Genomic DNA, 22,960 nt, shown 5'->3' with positions numbered 1-22,960 from the left:
AGGCCAGGAGTGATGCAGGGATCATCCAGCAGGTGTTGTGGCCAGCCTGAGGGAAGGGGCCTCCCAAGATAGATTCGTGTGGGCAAGGAACTTGGTGCAGAGTAGAGAGAGTTCCTCACTTGCTGTGTTAGTGCAAACTTAGTTCCCACCACTAGGCCAGACTTCATCATAGCCACTGTATATGATCACACCCTGGGGATGCTGTGGCATCTGTCCTGGGAGTCAAAGCCCTGATCGCCACTGTTCTTTGGGACTCACAGTGTAGACCTCGTAACAGCAGCAGGCTTTATTTCTCTGTGCTCCCTGGGTGCATTTTCTGTGCGTTGTTTTATGTAACACAGAGGGTTAGGCAGATCTGGGCTCAGTTCTGACTGTGGCTTTTTAATTCCCTGCTCTGGGGTCAGTAACCTAAATATTTCATTTCCCCCCTTGTTTCCTAGAACTCTAATCTTTTAAAAAATATTTTTATTGGGGGCTCCTTCAGCTCTCATCACAATCTATGCATACATCCATTGTGTCAAGCACATTTGTACATTATTGCCGTCATCATTCTCAAAACATTTGCATTCTACTTGAGCCCTTGGTATCAGCTCATTTTCCCTCCCTCCCCTACCTTTCCTCCATCCCTCCGCCTTGATAATTTATAAATTATTATTTTGTCATTTATTCCAGTGCTTTCCATTGTTGAATTCAGTGCCTTTTGGTTACTCCTCTCCAGTCAATGTTTCTGTTTTCCTTTACCTTTGGCTGTATCTTCTTTCTAACTCTTCAATTTAATGCTTTGTTTTACTTTTTCTATTTTGAACATGAAGTTTTTTGGTATTTCCTCTGAGTACCAATTTATCTTCGTCATGTGTTATATTTTCTTCATTTGCACTGTGTTGTAGATAATCTGTTTCCTTGTTGAGTGAACAGAGCAGAACCTACATAGACAGTTTAGTGACTTTGACTTTCTTCAAGTTGTGTAACTCTTCTCACCTTCCTTTTCTGACTTGTTCCTGTTCCACTGCCATTGTTCAGCTTTAGTTTTTTATTCCTCTTTTTATTAAAGAAAGAAAACACATGGAGAGTCTTGAATGTCCGACCTGGCAGGGCTGCTTTCTGCTTTCATTACGCTCTTTAATTGCACTGTGGGCGGGGCTTCGCTCTTCAGAATTGGGGGTTTCCTTAAAATACCTAGTCACTTAATAAATGTGCTTGCTAATTCCCCTTAATTTGATTATTTATTACCCTTTCTATTTTCGGTGGGTCTGATCTACCAAGATGTAGATTTATGTTTTTCCCCCTAGTGTTTGTGTTGTCATTGGGTTGCTATGACTCACAATCGATTATGTTTGTAGGAGCTTTAAAAATGTTGAATATTCTGCATGTATAGGCTAATGCCACTTAATGTTTACGTTGCCCTGTAGGTTCATATAAAAGGGCTCCTTTTTTCAGACTTTTTTGTAACTGGGCTCTTTTACTCTATTTGTGAGATTCATCAGTGTAGTTGTGTGAGTTTATATTACACATCCTTATTGTTTAGTATTTCATTGCGTGGATGTTAGACTACAGAGTTTCAGTTTTTCAGTTTTGTTTTTATTTGATGTTAATAGGAATGGTACCTTTTGAGAAAGATTTTCTGAAAGTAATTATTTTTTTGACATTTTTTACTTTTGTTTCTCAACATTATTTTCTCCAAGTTCTTTGGTGTACATGTCTTTTAGCTGGATCGCAAAACATCTGTGATCTTGTTGGTTATATTCAAGAGTGAGCTTGCAAAACTGGTGAGAGGCTGGGTGGCCTGGTGAAAGTGCTTCCCCTATGTGTGTTGGATGATAGGCAGGCCTCTTTTTTTTCCTGCTGAATATATTTTTTAATCATTTTATTGGGGGGCTCTTACAGCTCTTATAACATTCCATACTTCAGTTTCATCAAGCATATTTGTACATATGTTGCCATCATCATTTTCTAAACATTTACTTTGTATTTGATCCCTTAGTATCAGCTCCTCTTTTTCCCCTCCCTCTCCCCTCCCACCCTGGTGGACTGACCTGCCTCTCTTTTAAGTCCTTCCTTCATTGCAGGGGCAATGAGATGGGAGGATAGTGGGCTTGCCTCTCAGGCTTCTGTGAAGCAACTAACGGGCCTTGCAGCTTCCCTACCAAGGACTTGTCTCTCCTGACAACACGTCCAAAGAGTGCCAGACAAAGTCCTGCCATCTTTGCTCCTAAGGAACACTGCATCCACGACAGATTTGTCTGTTCATGGTACTTCCAGTATTCTTCACCAGCACCACAATTCAAACACATGGATTATTCTTCTTCCTTGTTCAGCGTCTTTCACGTGCATATGAGGTCATGCTTTCATATGCTTGGGTCAGGCACACCTTGGTCTATAAAATAGCCTTCTTGTTTTTCAATGAGAGGTCTTGTGCAACAGATTTACCCAGTGCAATAGTTTGATCTCTTGTGTACTGTTTCCATGGACAGTGTTTGTGGACCCAAGCAAGGCCTGCTGCAGCCTCCATGAGTTTTGCTGCTTAGGTTTATTTACGGCTAGCTTCCTTTTCATGCACCTGCCATTTTAGAGGGTTTTCCTTGGTGATTGAGCTCCAAATGCCTGTGGTCCTTTGGCCATGTTTCACTAGCCCCACCCAGTGTTTTTGTAAATTCAAAGGGCATTGAATTGTGTGTGTGTGTGTGTGTGTGTGTGTATAGGTGTGTGTAGACAGATCTAATTCACCATTCAGCTACTTGACTGGCCTGAGAGGCCATGATTGGTTTCTGTATCAGATCTCTGTGTTGCGTGCTGTCATGGCTGCCGGTTTTGTGAAGCGGTTTAGAGGTGTTAGGCCAGTGAACTTTCCTCACATCTGTAGAGGGTGAACTTCTCTCTTTAACCCTTCAGAGCCCTGGAAGCTCAGCTGGAGAAAAGAGAATTCCGTTGCAGCCACGAGCAGGCTGAGAACGAGACTAACTGCGCCTGCTGGAAACCCCTTCCCAGTGCCGAGCAGTACCGCGTTAGGGCATTGCATTACGCTCTTTCATCACCACCTAGTCCCTCCAGTGGCCTCCTAAAGCAGATACTCTGCCCCAGATTTATAGGTGATGAGATAAGAATCAAGGAAGTGAAGGAGGTGGAACTGGGTACCTTTCTGGCAGTCTGTCTGGGGAAAGCTACTACTTGCCGAAGAGCTAGCCCTCTGGGGAGGTTTGCCAGGGAGAAGCTGATCTTGTGTTTGCTGCAGCCAATAGTGGCTATTGTTTTGTAGATGACAGGACCGGTTTTTGTCTCTTTACTCTCCTGTTGCTTCACCAGTGAATTTATGAAGTCATAGGATTTGGGAAGGTGGAAGGAATGCTTTCTCCTGGGCTAAAGAAAGATGCCGCCTGCCTGATTCACCCCTCTTCTTGTGCCACAATGCTTGCTACAAGTGATGTCATTCCTACAGGAACAATTTTTGAATACAAACAGTCAGTGTCTGGCCGACTGGCAACAGCTGCGGTTGAGCTGACTGGGACATCTTCCTCAGTCCTCAGTGTGATTGTTCTGGGCCTGTCTCCTGCCCTCTCTAAGGGTTCTGTAACATTTTCATATATTGAAAAAAAGAAAAGAAAAATAGGTGCTCTCAAAAAAATAACCAAAATGTAGGTGCTCTCGCTAAAATGTTACTATGGCTTTTGCTATTGCAGTTTTAAAATATAAGTCAACAGTAGCATAGGCAGATAATTAATGATGCAATATGAAAGCACTTCAAATTTAAGTAATTTGCACTAGAGTGGGAGGATAACCCAGCAATTAAGAGACAGTGGGATTATTCTAACTTTTGAAGCCCTCTGGTATACCTGGGAGTTGGCTTAAACATTTTCTTTATATGTTTTAAGCTGTTTTTCTGTATTGAGTACATATGCCTTTTTTATTAAAAATGTTATAGATAGACAGACATACAAGACAGAGATTAGCTACCTCCATAGGCAGTCTCTCATAATATCAGTGTGTGATTGGACCAACAACCCATGCTTGATGCACTAAAATGGGAAGCTGTGAAATTTAGACCATTCTGAGTTATATAAAAACAAAATGTAGTCACAGTGGATTGATGCATCTCAAAGGTTTGAGTGCATCTCTGTCTCCCAAGAGCTCTTAAAGGGTCCACCAGCAGATCTAAGTGTCTGTAGATTTATTCTCAAGATTGTGGAAGGCCTACTCACTACATGGGTAAGTAGAGACAGATGCAGACTCTAGTTCTGGTATGCCCAGCCTCTGAACATTGGGAGCCCAGAAGTGGGTAGGAGCAATGTTGGGTACATTGGAGGCTCCCTTATTCATGGAGTCTGGAAAGATGAGTACCATCTATACTAGAGTAAAAGCCAACCTGAATATCAGCTCAGGCACCTAATTTTACCACAAAAACTGCATTAAAATGTGCTGGAAAAACTCGGCTTATACACGAGTGTATGTGGTAGTCTTGTTTGTAAGACAGGCTGTGTGTACAGGGTAGCAGAGAGGTGAAAGAGCTTGTAGACTCTGGTTGTGGTTTGTAGGGAATCTACCAAGTGGGCAAGTCTATTGTCTTTGTTCTCTCCTTATTCCCTAGCAGACCTGTGAGGAGACTGGCCTAGAGTCACAGCCAGTGAGGGCCCAGTGGCAAGATGTAAGCCCCATGTTGCAGTGAAGTAAGACTGGCAGGCAGCGAGGTAAGGATAGAGATGAGGCTAGATGGTGATTTGAGGCCAGTGTGCTGACGCAGGGGATTTGACTTGACACTGAATCAGTGGGGGTGATTTTGAAGGTAGGTAAGCAGGTGTCCATTTGTTATATGACCTGAAACTAGCAGAGGGGCAGCGTAGGGCAGGGAGAGCTGTGACTGGCTCAGAACAACTGGGATGTACATGCATGAAAACTGGGAACGGGTGCCCTTTGAACCATTGAGTCTAAACAGATGGGCCTTTTCTCCCTTTAAAAAACTTGCTTCCTCATGTGCTCCCGCCTCATTTGTGTGCACACTCCTCTTCTGGGGCTACCTGGAGCCCCACTTGTTGATCCTTCAAGTCTTGTTTTCAAGCCACTTATTTTCTGAGAGGTCTGTTCTGTGTTACTTGGACTCTACTGCTTTGGTTGTGCTGCCAGTGAACCCAGATCAGCTTTCCAGGTGGAGATGTGTGGGCAAGCTGAGGCACTCTTGAAAGCCACCGAGTGGAGTGTTGTTTGTCACGCTGGTGCTGAGCAATGCAGAAGTCTCCCTTCAAAATCCAGCTAAGCTTCTCCTTCCCTCACCTCATCCTGGGACTTATCTGAAATCATTGTCAAATTCATTGTGTGGTTAGGTATTTCTTTCCATGTCTTCTGTGTACTGTAGACAAAGGTTAGCAAACTGCAGCCCCAAATCTGTCCCTTCTCCTGATTGGGTATGGTCTGTGGCTGCTTTTTGTGCTACAGTGGCAGCATTGGGCAGAGTTATGGAGTTGCCCCAGATGGCCCAGCAGAGCCATATTTGTAGACCTTAAGAAAGTTTGCAGGCACTTGGCTCCAGACTAGTGGTTCTCAACCTGTGGGTCACGACACCTTTGGGAGTCCTACGACCCTTTCACAGAGGTCGCCCAGTTTATAACTGTAGCAAAATTACAATTAAGAAGTAGCAACAAAAATTTTGGTTGGGGGGCCACCACAACATGATGAACTGTTTATTAAAGAGTCGCAGCATTAGGAAGGTTGAGAACCACTGCTCTAGACTGAGCCCCTGGGGGTGGGAGGGGTAGAATCTCTGTTGTTCCTTGACAGCATCATTTTGTCTATGTCATGCCTGGTGCACCTACCTGATGGTCAATAACATGGAACATTGAAATAGGAGATGGGGAGCCTTCCTTGTGTTAAAGTACTTTGCCAGACTCCCTCAAGCGTTGAAGGATAGGCTTATTGATTGATCTTGTGTCTGGGTTTCATGGCAATAGTTCTTAACTTTCTGACTGAGACTTAGCATGTACCCTGGTTAGTGGCCAAGGTTCCTTGGCTCCTGTTGTCAGTTTCTGAAGTATGATCCAGAACCAATTTCCATTCTGGTTGGGTCATAGTTTTGGGCATGTTTTCTAGTAGTGAGATCTTTCCATTCATTCCACACTGAGATATATTCCCTTCTTATCCCCTCTTTGCGATTGTGGCTCCTGTTCATTCCTGCCACGTTGTAGTCACTACAGTTGCCTGGGGGACATTGCAGTGTATCTGTTCTCACATGGCTGGCTGCCTGTGGACGGGACTTAGGCTGGAGTACAAGATGACGGAAGGAAAACTGCAGTCCAGGGTGAATGTCTCCAGGAGTCCTGAAGGTTGAGGATGACTAAGAAAGGGGTACATGATTTTAACTAAATGCTACTAGAATTAGAGAGACCTGTCAAAAGCTGAGATTGCCCTGGGAAAGAAATGTAGCCATTGGCTTAAACGAAATGCTTGTCTTTGAAACTTTGCCCAATACAGTCATCCTTGTAGTGTGCCCCAAACAGCTGTGGAGCGTGTGTTGACACATACAGAACAATTGCAATGCTTTTCCTGTCTTACATCCTCCCACAAGGGAAGGAGCAGCAGCAGGAGGACCTGGCAGTCTGCAGCACATTGTTGTCTCCAGCCTGGGCTCCAAACCTGACTCTAGTGCTTGGCAGTTTTGTTATTTCTCTAGTCTGAACCATGTTCTCTGGAAAAACAGGATTGTGACAGTATCACCTGATGGAGAGGGTTGTTGTGAGGAGTCTGGGAGCTGGGGCACTTTGAGTGCTTAGCAAGGTGCTGGCTCCCTGTGCTTAGCCTTGAATTGGTAGCTGTCGTGGCTCCCCAGTGAGATACAGATCACCCCAAGTCTCTGGGACTAGCATCTGATGCTGGCTGGGACCCAAGTATGGAGTGAAATGAAACTCTTACCTGGAAATGGCTTTTGATAATTTGGAGCACCTGGAGACTTCCCTGTGATAACACAGAGGCCAAGAACCTGTTTGACAGGTAGGCCTGCTGTCTGGAGAGGTGGAGTTTAGGTATTCAATGGCCTTTGTTGGCGAATTTTTCTGGTTATTGTTCCAGCAAAGCTGGGGCCTCTCAGAAAGCAATTCTTAGATAACTGAAAATGTGCACACACGAAGTCTCATTCCCTAAAGCTTTCTTCATGTGAATTTTAGATCCTTCTTTCTCCATGTACTACATGTGATATTTTCTTTTAGGCTAATGATTTTGAGAATGTCCTAGAGCCCTGTGGAAATGCCAGGGGGTGGGGTTGGGGGCGGCAAGTGCAAGGAGAGGAGGTTGCTGTGGGAAAGGAAGGACTTAAAGAGAGCCAGGGAACACAGGGCCCGTTCCCAGCCAAGACATCATTGTCTCGTGTAGTTTACATAAAATTCTGAGGTTCCACATCAGATTTTGAGGGTGGGGTGGGTGAGGACAAGAAATGATAGTGCCTGCCACAGGGAGAACAGTCAGCATGAACCAGTGATGTGACCCTTGCAAGCTTGCCAGGACCGGTCTTGTCTTGTGGGTCCCAGTCTGAGTCAGACTTTAATGACTACTCTGACCCCCTGAGAAGCATGCTTTCTTACTTTGCTGGTTTCCTGATTTACACTCAGATGTTGACTTTTGCTTTCTTTTTGGTAGTAGATGAAGCTAGGGTTAACATAGCTCATTGTGTGTGTGTGTGTGTGTGTGTGTGTGTGTGTGTGTGTGTGTGTAAAAAACAGGAGCCTTGGTGGTGTAGTGAGTTACTAACCCTAAAGGTCAGCAGTTTGAACCCATTAGCCACTCCTCGGGAGAATGATGGGGATTTCTGCTCCCATCAAGATTTATAGCCTTGGCAAAAGGCATTTATAGAGGTCTAAATACAGGCATGTACATATGTAAATATAGTCATGTATGCTGATGGGGAAATAGATCTATGTGCATATATTTACAGGTTTAGTATTAAGGTAGCAGATGGATATTGGGCCTCTACCCAAGTTCTCCCTCAATGCAAGAACACTTTGTTCTATTCAACTGGCATTCTGTGATGCTCATCTTCCCGACACGATCGCTGAAGACAAAGCGGGTGCATGAGCAAGTGTGGTGAAGAAAGCTGATGGTGCCCAGCTATCAAAAGATATAGCGTCTGGAGTCTTAAAGACTTGAAGATAAACAAGTGGCCATCCAGCTGAGAAGCAACAAAGCCCACATGGAAGAAACACACCAGCCTGTGTGATCATGAGGTATGGATGGGATCAGGCATCAAAGAGCAAAACATAGTAAATGATGAGGGGGAGTGCAGAGTGGGGACCCCAAGCCCATCTGTAGGCAACTGGACATCCCCCTACATAGAAGGGTCTCAGGGAGGAGACGAGCCAGTCAGGGTGCAGTGTAGCAACGATGAAACATGCAACTTTCCTCTAGTTCCTAAATGCTCCCCCCAACCCCCATTATGATGATCCCAATTCTACCTTACAAATGCACCTAGATCAGAGGATGTGTACTGGTACAGATATGAACTAGAAACAGAGAATCCAAGACAGATAACCCCTCAGGACCCATGGTGAGAGTGGCGATACTGGGAGGGTGAAGGCAGGGTAGGGTAAAAAAGGGGAACTGATTGCAAGGATCTACATATAACACCCTCCCGGGGGGACAGACAACAGAAAAGTGGGTGAAAGGAGACCTCATACAGTGTAAGACATGACAAAATAATAAATTATTAAAATGATAATTATAAATTATCATGGGTTCACAAGAGAGCGGGATGGAGAGGGAGGGGGGAAAAATGAGGAGCTGATATCAAGGGCTCAAATAGAAAGCAAATGTTTTGAGAATGATGAGGGCAACAAATGTGCTTGACACAATGGATGTATATGTGGATTGTGCTAAGAGTTGTACGAGCCCCAGTAAAATAGGAAAAAAAAGATTTATAGCCTTGGAAAACACTGTCAGTATGAGTCAAAATTGTTTTGATGACAGCAGGAGCAAGTGGTGTAGTCTGTCTGCTCCCCTAAGAATTTACAGTTTGGGAAATTCAAGGCATAGCTCTGCTGTGTTCTGTTGGGCCCCTGTGAGTTGTAATGACAGTGGGTTGGGCTCTAAGGGAAAGTTAGGACTGGAAGAACCTCCCCCCTGCAGTTTTACAGGAAAGAGCTTCGCGGAAAAAATGAGGAGCTGACACCAGGGACTTAAGTGGAGAGCAAATGTTTTGAGAATGATGAGGGCAATGAATGTACGAATGTGCTTGACACAATTGATGTATGTATGGATTGCGATGAGTTGTATGAGCCCCTAATTTAAAATGATTTTTTAAAAAAAGCTTAAATGAACACATAGCAGGCCTCTATCCCACAGGAGCTGTTTCCAAAGCAACGGTGACTCAAATACTCTTATTAGCAATCCCAAGTGGATACGGGAATATAGAATCTCAGGTGTGTGGGAAGAGATGGCCAATTTGAAAATAAGTCATTTGTAATTCTGTGCATTTTATTTTACTGGAGAGCTTTTGTAGTGGTGTCAGGGGTGCAGAGGAGCCCTGATAGGTGGTGTAGTGGTAATGCATTGGGCCACTAATTGCAAGGTCAGCTATTTGAAACCACCAGCTTCTCTTTGAGGCTTTCTACCCCCATAAAGTGTTAAAAATCTCAGAAACCACAGGTGCAGTTCTACCCTGTCTTACAGGGTTGCTGTGAGTGGAAATGAACAGATGGCAATGAATTTTGGTCGGAGGGTTAGGGTACTGGTCTTTAGACATGGCTGCAGGGATCCTTTAGGGTAGGGCTTGTGGGGGAGTCTTTAGATAAGGGGGCAAGCACCAGGCAGGCACTTCAGGAGCTGTCTGCCTCCACTCCGATCTCATCCACAGACCTGGCCAGTGCAGAGCCAGAGAAAGGTCTGTTTGTAGCTAGTGAGCTATTTGGTGAAGATACAGAACACACACATTATAAGAAGGTTTTTTGTTGTTGTTTAAACAAAACCGACGCCGAAAAGTATTTTCTGGCTAAATTTAATGATAGATGATAAGGGAGAAAAAAATCAGTGTAAAGATTTAATGTGGAGAGTTGATGGCTCATAATGACTGGTAAGTAATTTTTCCTTCTTTTAGTTGATTTTTTTCAAAATTTAAGGAGCTAGTTACTTGAATTTAAATGGCTAGATCTATAGTCCTATAGGGGGTGTGTCTGGGAGGGAACATGGGGAGCAGAGCAGAATGAAACATTCAGAATGTCCTGGGGTCACTGGTGGAGTGAGAGCAGAGCTCTAGCTGCAGCTTAGCATTTTCACCATCAGGCCAAAGTGAAAGTGAAGGTACAGGATGGGGGTTCAGAAAATTCTAGAACATGTTTTTATTACTGAGCTAGCTCTGTGACCATGGGTAAGTTCCACCATCTCCCTAGACTGGGCGTGGACAGAGGGCATGTCTAACTTGTTCTGTGCTATATTTTAGGCTCAGATTAGAGCCTACCACATTGGGTAAGGGACCCTTATTTTTGCCTACCACAGTGGAATATTACATAGCATTGCTAATAACCTTGTCCATTGAGTAACCTCTGACTAGTGTACAATAAAAGGCTTAAAGTGCTCTCCCTCTGCTGGGATCTCTCCACCCTCATCCCCACAACTTGTTTTTAACTTTGCTTACTTTTGTTGTAATTGTTGAAACTGCACAGCAAACACCCACCAATACAACAGTTTCTATATGTACTATTTAGTGACATTGTTTACAGTCCTGAAACCTTTGTCTTTCTTCTCTGCATGGTTCCTCCTTTATTGACATAGACTCACTGCCCCACTAAGGGCTGTTGCAGTTGTCATTTTGATCCCATATAGATAGTATTTTGAAAACCATAATGCCCTAGGTGAATCTTTTTTTAATTAAGCTAAATTATTTGATTTTAAAATGACTTCAGGATGTCTATCATTTTTTTATTGAGTTTACATAAGCCTACAGTGGGTGTACAGAGCAAATCACTTTTCAACTCGGCAAATCATACACACTTTCCTTCATGTCACTGCGTGCAGTCCCCACACTATAACATCACTTATCTCACTTCCTCCCTGTGCTTCCCATTTTCATTCTTTCTCCTTTCCAACACCTTTGTACTTTGGTAAATGCTGCCCCCTTGATCCCAATGGTTAATTATTCTAAGGAATATTTGCCACCCCAAGATTGTTTCTCTAGCCCTGTGTATTTGACTGGAAATTCAGCCATGGGGGTGAGTTAAGTTTTAGACCTGAAGGGTAGCTAAGGACCATGATTTGAGAATTCAGGGGGTATTTTTGGTTTAAAGATAGGGCAGTGTTTTCTGCATTCATCCATGGCTCCAGGAATCGATAGTCCAGGAGAATTGAAATTCTATTGTGTATTTGTCACCTATTTTCATCAGGACTTATCTATGGGAGCTTTGATCAAAATAGTAATGGTAGTCAGGTCATCCAGTTCTTGGCAAGGGAGACAATTGTTCAGCATGAAGTTAACTAACCTTCCATATCCCCCTTCTATGTGGGACTCTCCTTTTCCTGTGTCTGGGCAAAGAGAGGCCGATTGTTGTGCCTTGGATGTTTACTGACAATCTTTTAAGACCCCAGGCACAACAAATGAAATTAGGAGGTACAACAGAGGCACTAAACACTTTGTTTTGGTCAATTAATTGGAATATCCCATGAAACCATGACTCTCCAAACCAAAGAACCAATTCTCATGAGACATAATCAGCCTCACCAGCCTTCCTTTTTCTTTCTTTGTCTTTCTGCCATTGCTGCAAATATATCGTAGTTACACAATTTCCACTAATTCAACTTTTTGCTTGCATACAACTTAATGGTAGCAGTACAAGAATCAGCTAAGGAACTTTATCCTTAACCAGTGAGATTTCCATTAAAGTTGATTCCCCACCTTTCCCTCCTTTCTGTCCCTGCTAAGTATTGGTTATTCAAAACCAGTAATAACTATCTCTATACTGTGTTCATTTTGGGATTGACTTATATTTCACTTAGCATGCATTAAGACATCATTTCTTCTTCTACTGGCTGAGTAGTATTCCAGTGTATACGAGAGGGTATCCCCCAAGCCCTGGAAAAGCTCCTCTGGGCAGAGCTTTCATATTGTGCATTGTTCCCCTGCTAGGCAAACATTGAGCAAATTTTTTCATAAAAGTAGTTTTGCTCAAACCTCTTTTTTTCTGATGACTGATTTAAGGGAAAACAGTGTGAAGCTGTGAAATTTCGTTGCTGCAGAAACTGTTGTGATGTTGAACACAGCTTACAAAGATAGCTCTATGGGAAAAACTAGTGGTTTTCCCATTTCAAAAAAGGTGAAATGTCAGTTGATGACAACCTCATTCTGGACATCTGTCAACATCTGGAATGAACGAAATGGTCAGCAAAATTTGTGCACTGTGCTTGAAGACTGATAATGGATCGTTGAAGTTATCTGGACTCCGTGAAGCTTTGCTCAGTGAGTTTTAATGGAAGGTATGGGAATGAGAAGAGTCACTGCAAAATTGGTGCCTTGGGTTCTGACCGACCATGAAATAAAGCCTAGAGTAGAAACATGCCTTGCTTTGAAAGAACAGCTCTGAAGCAACCCTGACTTTTTTCCCCAAGGTGAGGAGACATGGTGCTATTCTTATGAGCCCGAAACCAAACGTCAATCAAGCCAGTGGAAGATGCCATCGTAACCTTGTCCCCCCAAAAATCTTGTCAAGTAAAATCAAAGATCAAGAGGATGCTCATTTGTTTGTTTTATATGAGGAGGGTAGTGCATTTGGAGTTCTCCACCAGGTTAAACTGTTAATCAAAAAGATTGTGTAATAATGTGAGACAAAAAGGTCCTGATTTGTGACAAACGGGGGACTGGTTTTGCCACCATGACAATGCACCTCCTCATGCAGCCCTCTCAGTGCACCAGTTTTTGTCAAAAAACAGCATGCCTCTCTTTCCCTGTGCACCTTACTTACCTGACCACGCTCCTTGCAACTTCTTTTTGTTTCTTCAAGTGAAGAGGGACTTGAAAGGACAATGATTTGATGACATAGAAGAGGTGAAGGAAAAAACAAGGAAGGTGCTGTCAGCCATCCAAACAGATGAGTTTGAAAAATGTTTCCAAAAATGGAATCGCAGATTTGACAGATGTATTAAGTGTAATGGAGAGTACTTTGAAGGTGATAGGTTGTTTTGTAAAAAGTTTTAAATACATATCTTTGGTGGTGATGGTGGAGGTATTCCGGGTTTTGGGGAGTACCCCCTTTTATGTACACCACATTTTGTTTCTCCCTATGTCTGTTGATGTTTATTTTGGTTGTTTTCACTTTTGGGGTGTGTGAGCAGTTCTGCAGTTAACATCCGTGTATCTGATCCCAGGTCGTGTGTGCACACACGGAGGAGCGGGATCGACGGTTTCTTTAAAGAGGAGTCCTGATGGCACTGTGGGCTAGGTGTTGGATTGTTAACAGGAAGTCAGCAATTCAAATCACCAGATGCTTTGTTCGAAAAAGATAAGGCTGTGTGTTCCTAGGTAGATTTACGGTCTTGGAAACTCTGTACAAGGTTGGGGTGAGTAGAAATTGACTTGGTGGCGCCTGGATTGGAATTTACAATAGTTCCATTTTCGGTTATTTGAGGAATTGCCCAGTATTTTCCACAGCGATACCATTTTGCATTCCTATTAGCAATGTGGTAAAGCTTCCAATTTTCCTACATCCTGCCGTTGGTTAGCTTTTTAAATCATAGCCACCCTGCCCACTGCCATGGAGTCAGTTCTGACTTGTAAGGACCCTCTCTCTATAGGGGTTTTGAGACTGTAAGTGTTTATGGGAGCAAGTAACCTCATCTTTCCCCCATTTTTACAACTGATGGGTTTGAACTGCTCGCTGTACTGGGCCTGCAGCACCACCAGAGCTTCTTCCCTCTCCTGCTCCACCCCCCCCCAAAAAAAAAAAAAACCCTTCAAAACTCACTGCTATCTAGTCCATTCTAACTCATGTGACTCTATAAAACAGTAAACTGCTCCATATGGGTTTCTGAGGCTACAGATCTTTATGGGAGCAGAAAGCTTCATTTTCCTCCCACTGGGTGGCTGGTGGTTTGGAGCTGCTGACCTTGTGGTTAGCAGTTCAACACATAACCCACCATAGCTTCTTAGGCGTGAAATGGTATCTCATTGTGGCTTTTATTTGCCTCTCTCTCACAGCTAAGTATGCTGTTTGGTGGACATGAGGTCCCATGTATTTATTTCAACCTTTGCTGTTGGTGGGTTTTTTTTGTTTTTACTGTTAAGAGAATTCATTGTTTAAAGTGAGGCCTGATAAGGTGTTGCCCTGCTGTTTTTCTTTCAAGTCTTTTGCGATATTTATTTGCACATTTAGGCCCTTGATCCATTTTGATAGGAGACAGAAATCTGTTTTGCATGTGGGAATCCAGTTTTTCCAGCACTATTTCATAAATAAAGTTTACTTTTCCTGTAGGATAAATTTAACCCAACTTGATTTTTTTAATGCATAGCTTGGTGGAGATATTTTTGCATAGCCGTTATTATTTGTTTGTTGTTGTGTTTTCAAATATTCTCATCTTAAGCGTTGTAAGAGGTGCTAGTCTAAACTCTGAGGGGCGGGGGAACCCGGCACAGGCAGAGCTCATGCTTAACCACGATCATCGTCAGCTTGAGCTATTACTGCTCATCTCCCCTAGATCTGCTGCTTTTATTCTCTAGAACTTTCCATTTTCTCTTGTCTTATTGATAGCCACCTCCTGGAGGTGGTGTGATACATCATTCATGTGAGGCAAGTAACTGGTTTCACTATTTAAATGCTTTTGTGTGGGCACTGAAAACCTCAAAGAAAATGTTATCTTTTAAATTATCTCAAGGACTTGCTTAAAGTGGGGGGATAGGGGGAGTGGTTCTATCCAAGTGGTGTTTTTTAAAAAATATTTTAAGGGGGGCTCATACAACTCTTAATCACAATCCATGCATCCATCCATTGTGTCAAGCACATCTGTACATTTGTTGCCATCATAACTCTCAAAACATTTGCTTTCTACTTGAGCCCTTGATATCAGGTCCTCATTTTCCCCTCCCTCCCTGCCCCCGCCTCCCTCGTGAACCCTTGATAATTTATAAATTATTACTACTTTGTCAGGTCTTGCACTGTCCAATGTCTCCCTTCACCCACTTTTCTGTTGTCTGTCCCCAAGGGAGGGGGTTATATGTAGACCCTTGTAATCGGTTCCCTCTTTCTACCTCACCTTCCCTACACCCTCCCGGTATTTTCACTCTCACCAATGGCCCTGAAGGGTTAATCTGTCCTGGATTCCCTGTTTGTACATCCTCTGGTCTATCTGGATTTGTAAGGTAGAATTGGGATCATGATAGTGGGGGGAAGAAGCATTAAAGAATTAAGGGGAAAGTTGTCTGTGTCATTGTTACTACACAGCACCCTGACTGACTGGTCTTCTCCCCGAGACCCATCTGTAAGGGGATGTCCAATTGACTACAGATGGGCTTTGGGTTTCCACTCCACACTGCCCCTCACTCTCAATGATTTTTTGTTCTTTGATGCATGACACCTGATCCCTTTGATACCTTGTGATAACACAGTCTGGTGTGCTTCTTCCATGTGGGCTTTGTTGCTTCTGAACTAGATAGATGGCTGCTTGTTTACCTTCAAGCTTTTTAGACGCTATATCTTTTGATATCCGGGCACCATCAGCTTCCTTCACCACATTTGCTTATGCACCCATTTGTCTTTAGTGATCGTATCAGAAAGGTGAGCATCATGGAATGCCAGTTTAATAGAACAAAATGTTTTTGCATTGAGGGAGTACTTGAGTGGAGGGCCAATGCCCATGTACTACCTTAATACTGAACCTATAAATATATGCACATAGATCTATTTCCCCATCATCATATAAAAATATATTCATGTATGTACATTCTTGTAATTAGACCTCTATAAGTGCTCTTTGCCTCCCAGTTCTTTCCTCTATTTCCTTTTACTTTCCTCTTGTCCCATTATCATGCTCAGCCTTCATTTGGGTTTCAATAATTCCTCTCGGTTATATTGCCCTTGATCAAGCCTCTTACACCCTCCTTGCCACTGATTTTGGATCACTTGTTGTCCCCTCGTCCATGGGTTTATTAAAACCACTTCCTTTCCCCCACCTCCCTCTCTCCATGCCCCCCCCCCCAACTGTTGGTCCCATTGTTTTCTCCTCCAGATTGTTTATCCAGCCTATCTTATCTAGAAAGACCTGCAGAGATAATAATCTGCACAAAAACAAGACAGTAAAACAAAGAACAACAAAACCCATAAAAAAAAGAAAAGCCTGTAAATAGTTCAAGGTCTTTTTGTTGACCTTTAAGAGTGTTTTTCCGGTAGAGTCTGATGGGGTGCCACGTCCTTGCCCCAAAGTCTATTTTTGGTACTCCCTCAGGACTTCCTTGCTCTGCTCCCTTTGTTCTGTTGCACACCCTTAGTGTTTTGCCTTGGTGTGGTGGGATCAGATCTGGTGAAATACCTACACTGTGTCTCCAGTGTTGTCCCCTGTAGGGGGACAGTGAGGAATGTTGTGTCTTGTAGTGGGGCTGGCCATATGGTCCTCTGTATGCTTTGGCTGCTGTGAACAGGGATATGGTCCTCAAGGCTTGGTGGGCCAGGATGTGCTCCAGTCTCTTCCTCCCCCTTCATTTGCTCCTGTGTGCTCTGATCAGACATGTCCCTCTCCCTGAGCTGCAGCTTCAGTGCTGTCCTCTGAAGTAAATTCTTCTGGGGGGGAGGGGTGGCTGTCCACGTAGTTGGGATTGGGGCCGGCCCCTCGGACCTCGCTATTGCTCCCTGCTTCACGCCAGTATGTTGCATTCACATCTTGGAACACGGGGTTGAAGTCTGGTCCCTCTTTCCTTGTGGAGATATAAACAATACCATCCCCTTGGGTGGGTTAGTGCTCTGTTGCCTTGCTACCCATTTCTTTCCCCCCCCTCCTTTTTAGTTGGCTACCATATGTATCCCTGGATTTGGTCTGTCCCCTGTCATACTATATAGTACTCCATTGCATATATGTACCACAGTATTTTAATCCATTCGCTTGCTAATGAAAGTTTTGGTTGTTTCCAACTCCTTGCAATGTGAACTGTGCCGCGATGAACATTGGAGCACAGATAATCTGGCCGTGGTTTGTTTCTTGCCTCTTTTGGGTATGTGTCCAGTAGGAGGATTGCTGGGTCGTATGGTAGCTCAATTTCCATAATGGCTGTACATATCTGCAGGTTCACCAGCAGTGGATGAAAGTTCCTATCTCACCATTTGCTGCTTTCTGGTTTTTTGAATTGGGCTATCTTTGCGGCTGTTAGGTGGTATTTCATTGCTGCTTTAATTTGCATTTCTCTCATGGCTAATGATTGGGAACATTTTCTCATGTTTATTGGCCATTTGAATTTCTGCCCTTGTGAAACTTCTGTTCAGGTCCTTTGCCCACCTCCTTAGTGGGCAATTTTTTTTCTTTTTGGAAGCTAGCAGAGTATGTAGATTTTAGTAATAGGGCCTTTGTCTGATGTGTCATTGCTAAAGATGTCTTCCCAGTCCGTGGACTCTCTTAATGCTCTCTTGGAGAGTTCTTGAGTTCTTTCAGTGTACACTGGTGTTTTATCTTCAGTACATCCCACTTGTCAATTTGTGACTCAACTGTGTTTGTGTCCTTCCCTATTTCTGATAGCCTGTGTATTCCCTGCATCAAAGTTCTCATGCTGGTCCCAGTTCCCTCATTGATGGCCCTAATAGTTTGGGGTTTTACCTCAAGGTCTGTGATCCTCCTTTACCAAAGATCAGTTGTCTGTATGTGGATGATTTTATTTCTGGGGTTTCAGTTCTTCCATTGGTCTGAGTATCTGTCGTTATACCAATACCATGCAGTTTTGACCCTAAGAGGTCTTTTCCGCTCTTGATTTGATGTAACAGAAGTGTCTAATAATTAGATTTCATTTAGTCTTCATGGAGAAATGTAAGTTTATTTATATTTTCGAGCCTATTAAATCATCCCTGCCCTGAAAGAACTGTTAAAAGGTGAGACTGAAGCTCAGCAGAGGCTGCTTAGAGTCAGGGAGGTTTAGGGTAAAGGTGTGAAGCGGCTGGCGGGTCTGGAGCACCAGAATCCTTGGTCAGTTGCTGTTCCTGGCTCTTGATACGCAGGGCAGACCTCTGGGGGTGGACCTCTGGTATTGTGTGTCTCTTGACCTGGAAGGTGGGAGCAGGGAGCATTCATGAGCAGTTTCCGAGGTACAGTCTTCATCATACTAGACTCTCCTGCACCCCCCTACACTCTGTGTCCCTGGGCTTGGTCACTGAATGCAAGCAGCTTTCCTGTCACTGTCACAATGGAAAATGTGCTATGCTTGCAAACATGTTCGCAGTACTTGGCCCTTGGTCCTGCCCCTTGACTATAGCTGAATGAAGCAGGATTTGGGTGAAGAAGGGAGTCAAATGTCCAGTCAGAGATTGAAGCCATGCAAGGGGAGGAGCATTTCTCAGAAAATGAGGAGCTCAGCTGACCAGTTCATACCACTTACCTGGTGGTATCCATTCTGAGAATTGCATCCCTCCATTTTCTGGGCCCCATAGCAGGGATGAGAGGAAAGCTGTGAGTTGAAAGGATGGATAAGACCCAGTGTTATGTCAGTGCACATATGTTTCACAGGCAGCTCCAGCACTGGGTTCAGTTCACAGGTATGTACGGTAAGCTTCTCCCATCTTGCTACTCTCCCCCCACCACTAGCCCCAGTTTGGAACTCTTCTTTACTCTGTGTTCTCATATCGTATTTAAGATGCGAGTAAAATTGGATGGAGCTTCTAATTCATCTTAGCTCATATACAATACAGGGTTTTTCTTAAAAGTCCCTTTGGGGGGGGTAGGAGGGTACAGGAAAATGTGTCCCAATACACTGGTTTTCCCTGCTGGTCTGGCTGCGTGGCTTCAGCGTAGGATGATGCAGTGACCCTGTATTGCCCATGGACATTTCTACAGTGGCCCCCATGATACCATGAAGGACAAACAATCGATGTGCTTCTATAATGATACTTTAGCTTTATTTTTTTTCCTTGAAATTGAAAGATTTTATGTACAAATGGTTGGCATTGGGTAGCTGTCTTGGATAATCCATTCAAAGATCACTTAGTCCAGCTTGATGAAATCAAGAACCTTTGAGTATTGACAGAAACACAGGCTGTATTTCCACATCAAACTGTGCCAATTTGAATGCACATGGCAGGAGCAGGAACCCTAGCCGAATTTTCAAGGTTGGCTCCAGTAGAGCTGTTGGTGATCCATCTTGCTTTCAGGGACTGTCCAGGGCAAAAGGAAAGAGACTAGCTTTTTTTTCTTTCTTTTTTTTTTTTGTCATGCTTTAATTATAATGAGAAGTAATGGAGGCTTATTCCAGTCACCCAGCAGACTCCGTAATAAAGAAAGACAAATCCTATAGCCAAGGTTGGGTATGGAATAAAAGGCCGTGAGCCAGGAACTGCATCTGATTCATCTTAAAGGGCCTTCAGTGCCTGGCCACCATTACTCACTGATAAGTGGTAGACTGTGAGTAAGAATAAGTAAAGAAATAAACTAAACTGGAGTAAATGCATGAGTCCAAGAGTAGATGAATAAACAGGTGAGCCAAGATTCAGTGGGCTGGTCACAAAATTGGATGGAGCAGAGGAGGCACCTTTCCTGGGGTGACCTTTCAAGGTTATTGCTGTGTGGACGTCGTTGGTTGGTACAGCTCCCTCAGGGTCTCTCGGGCCTGGACAGCGCTTTTGTGTGCACATACGCCCCTCCTCGAGCTGGGTTTTTGTTGCCAGAGCAGAGGTTTTCTCTATGGATGCTAGTTCTTTATTTTGAAAAGTGCACATACCCAACTGTTCTGGATGATTCACTTATTTTCGTTGCTTCCCTTAGATTTTGTTTTTCTCGTCCTTAAGAGGAATAGCCTTGAAGTAAGTGGGATGTGTGCCTCCCCCATTCTGTCTGCCTTATGTTTGCTGTTAGGTGAACGAACCACAAATAGCCGGCACTCCATTTTCCATCTTGAGGAGCTGTCCTTGACTTAGAGGGCACAGCGTGTCAAAGTTTGCATCTCTTTGTGGTTAATGGCAGCTAGTCCTGTGCAGTTATAAACTCCAACCACTCTAAGAGCATGGTGAGAGTTATTAGGGGAGAGAGGGTATCTACAAAACACCCTTTAAATGTAAGCCACGTGTCCAGGGAGAGAAAAGACCATTTTTCTGGGGATGGATTTCAAAGCTTTGGTCAAAATTTCAAGGAGAGTCATCACATCCGTTCTCCCCATTAAACCTCCTGGAAGCGTGTTTTTCAGTCTGGGTGGAGGGTTATGGTGGATTGACACTTTCTTTTTCCTTCCCCCATTCCAAAGGCAGATTGGGAGTGGTGCCGAGAAAAATTTCCTTACTAGATGACATTTCATCGCAATGTCCGATCGTTTGGGGCAAATAACCAAGGGCAAGGATGGGAAAAGCAAGTACTCGACTCTCAGCCTGTTTGATAAGTATAAAGGAAAATCAGTAGACGCGACCAGATCCTCAGGTAAGGACCAGAAGTTAACTCCAGTTCTTCTTGCTTCTGTTAAAACGACTCCCAGGTCAAAGACTTTGTAAGTCAAAAGAGTGCCCCACCAAACCACACAGATAAGGTCCATGCAAACTGGCGCCTTTCTCAATCAAGTAGTTTTGGGGAGGCCAGATCACCTCCACCTCCTATTTCTTGTTTAATTTCAGAGCCATAACTATGCTGACTCTGTTCTTTTGCTGTAATCATTTCTTTATCTTATTGAATTGAAGCTGTGGACATTCTCAGTGTGCTCAATAGACTGGTATTTTGTTTTTATCAGCATTGCCTTTTTTAGGCTTCGTTGTTCTGAGAACCTGGAACTTGAGTGAAGTTCATGTCCATCTTTCCCACACCCTAGAGGACTTAGGAACTTCAAGAGGAGCCCTGTGTGGGCCTGGTTTGGGTCCTAGCAGATACTCTTCACCAGTCTCAACTTAAAGAGTTGGGGTTCTAGCATGGGGTGCAATAAACCCAATTCCACTCCCTGTAGCTTTTCGTGCCCACATGTAAAGCCTTTGCACCCATTGCCAGCAAGCCCCTCTGTCCTTAAAACCCTGGTTGAAAAGCTGTGACTACCAAACACATTTGCTTGTTTCCACCGCCCCTTGGGTTTTGTTTGCTTGACTTTCTCGGGATCTTGTGGGGCTTGAGAATGGATCAGACCTCTTTCCTTCTGTTAACTTAATCCTGTGATGTCTGTTTCCATCTCTCCCTTCCTGCAGTTATTCCTAGACATGGCTTACAGAGTCTTGGGAAAGTTGCCACAGCCCGGCGTATGCCACCGCCTGCAAACCTGCCAAGCTTGAAATCAGAAAACAAAGGAAACGACCCCAATATTGTTATAGTACCTAAGGACGGGACGGGATGGGCAAACAAGCAGGATCAGCAAGACCCAAAGAGGTAAGCAGCCAAGACAGGCAGATGGTGAATAGGAAGCTGGAACTCCACAGCTTGCTTCTAGAATCCTTCCTGTTGGCAGATGGCAGCTGGTGTTGCAGCGGCAGACCAATAGTGATGAAGAGATACCAAGTGACCCTGTTGCTTAGGGTGTTTCTTGCTCCCGGCTTTCATCTTCCCTGGCTTCTGTAGTTGACACACCAGCGTTTCTCTGGGCAGCTGTGTCCCAGGCGACCAGTGTCTCCTGTGCTTCATTAAGAAAGGCCTCATCCCACCTGAGGCGCTTATGCAATGACTGGGCCCAGCGCCTGTAAGAAACACAGTAAAGCTGGCATTTGCACACCATACTCCCGGTGGCAGTCCTTGTTGGTGGACTCCAGATGAGAAACATGGGGGGCCCTTTCTATCTGTGGGCCCAGCAGTTTCCCAAGCAGAAGAGACTGCCACCATTGCTCTAAGCAGCCCACTTCTTAATGAGCACAGCACAGAATCATCATTATCCAGGGTCATTGTACAGCCTCCCAGGGGGCTCACCCACTGCCAACACCACTTTCAGAAGCCTTAGGGGCCCAGGGCCTGGCATGAATTATCGTCATTAGAGGAACATAGCTACTGTTATGGCTGTTTGGTGGAGCCAAAAGCCTGTGGCCCTGCTTTGTTCCAGCTCTGCCTGGGGTGTGTGGCAAACCCTTCACACTCAGGGTGGGCTGAGTCCCCTTCCACCTTTAGGCACCTCTGATTCTGTGTTCCAGCCAGTCAGAGGACAGACAAAAAAGTAGGCAGTGGGGAAGGCAGGCTTTTGTAGACTGGCAGGCAAAAACCTGCTTCTCAGGCTTCCACCTGGGGAAATGACAACAGACATGGTTGAGTCTCCTGCATCCACTTGCCCTTGCGCTCTTTGGGCCTGTCGATAGACGCTTGGGAAGAGTGAAAGTGAGCAGGCACCCCCAGTCAGGGCTCTTTGCTCTCCAGTCACACTGAAACCAGTCGGGACAACGTTGTTAAACTGCTCCCTGTAATTAGCTGAACAGGCTGCAGAGGGAGCAAACAATCTAGTCAGATGATTCTAAAGTAGCAACTGTGAAGTCTTCAGTGCTTTGCTTTGGTGTTTTTGCTTAGGAATCGTATTGAGTATGCAGTGTAGTTATTAACTGTCATTGGACAGACCTGGGCTGTGACTTCCAGCCAGGCTCTGTTAGTGTTATATGGAGCCTAGAGGATGGTTGGACTTGGGCTCTTCTGTGGGCCTAAGGTTTTCCTCAGACAGGTAGTTACAGGAACAAATGAGGTCAGGCTTGACCACTGTAGTGCACAGAGCCAGGTACACAGGAAATGTGTGATTTATGTCCACAATTACTACCATCTCTATTTAAATGGTGCACACTCTAAGCTCTGTCATGAAATAAAGACTACATGTTTCACTCTTAAATATAGAAATACCTCTGTGACTGAAAGTTCTAGAGAAAACAGTTTTACCCCTTTTAGCCAGTGACACCCAGGA

At 44.2% G+C, this 22,960-nt stretch overlaps 1 protein-coding gene across 13 annotated transcripts in view; it reads left to right on the top strand.

Annotated features, from left to right (window-relative positions):
- PRRC2B (proline rich coiled-coil 2B) overlaps positions 1 to 22,960 on the top strand; it is a 99,171-nt gene that overhangs the window by 13,977 nt on the left and 62,234 nt on the right. For 11 of the 13 annotated variants that reach the window (XM_075560614.1, XM_075560612.1, XM_075560613.1 and 8 more), the window contains exons 2-3: positions 20,369 to 20,538; positions 21,285 to 21,462. In XM_075560614.1, coding sequence (XP_075416729.1) covers positions 20,424 to 20,538; positions 21,285 to 21,462 — 293 coding nt within the window. In that variant the 5' untranslated portion in view covers positions 20,369 to 20,423. Of the gene's footprint in view, positions 1 to 7,906; positions 8,196 to 20,368; positions 20,539 to 21,284; positions 21,463 to 22,960 lie in introns of all 13 variants that reach the window. The other 2 variants (XM_075560606.1, XM_075560605.1) reach the window with 2 other exon arrangements.

This window comes from Tenrec ecaudatus, chromosome 10 (genome assembly GCF_050624435.1).
Source record: "Tenrec ecaudatus isolate mTenEca1 chromosome 10, mTenEca1.hap1, whole genome shotgun sequence".
Taxonomy (NCBI): domain Eukaryota; kingdom Metazoa; phylum Chordata; class Mammalia; order Afrosoricida; family Tenrecidae; genus Tenrec; species Tenrec ecaudatus.
This window is presented reverse-complemented; position numbering and strand designations above follow the sequence as displayed.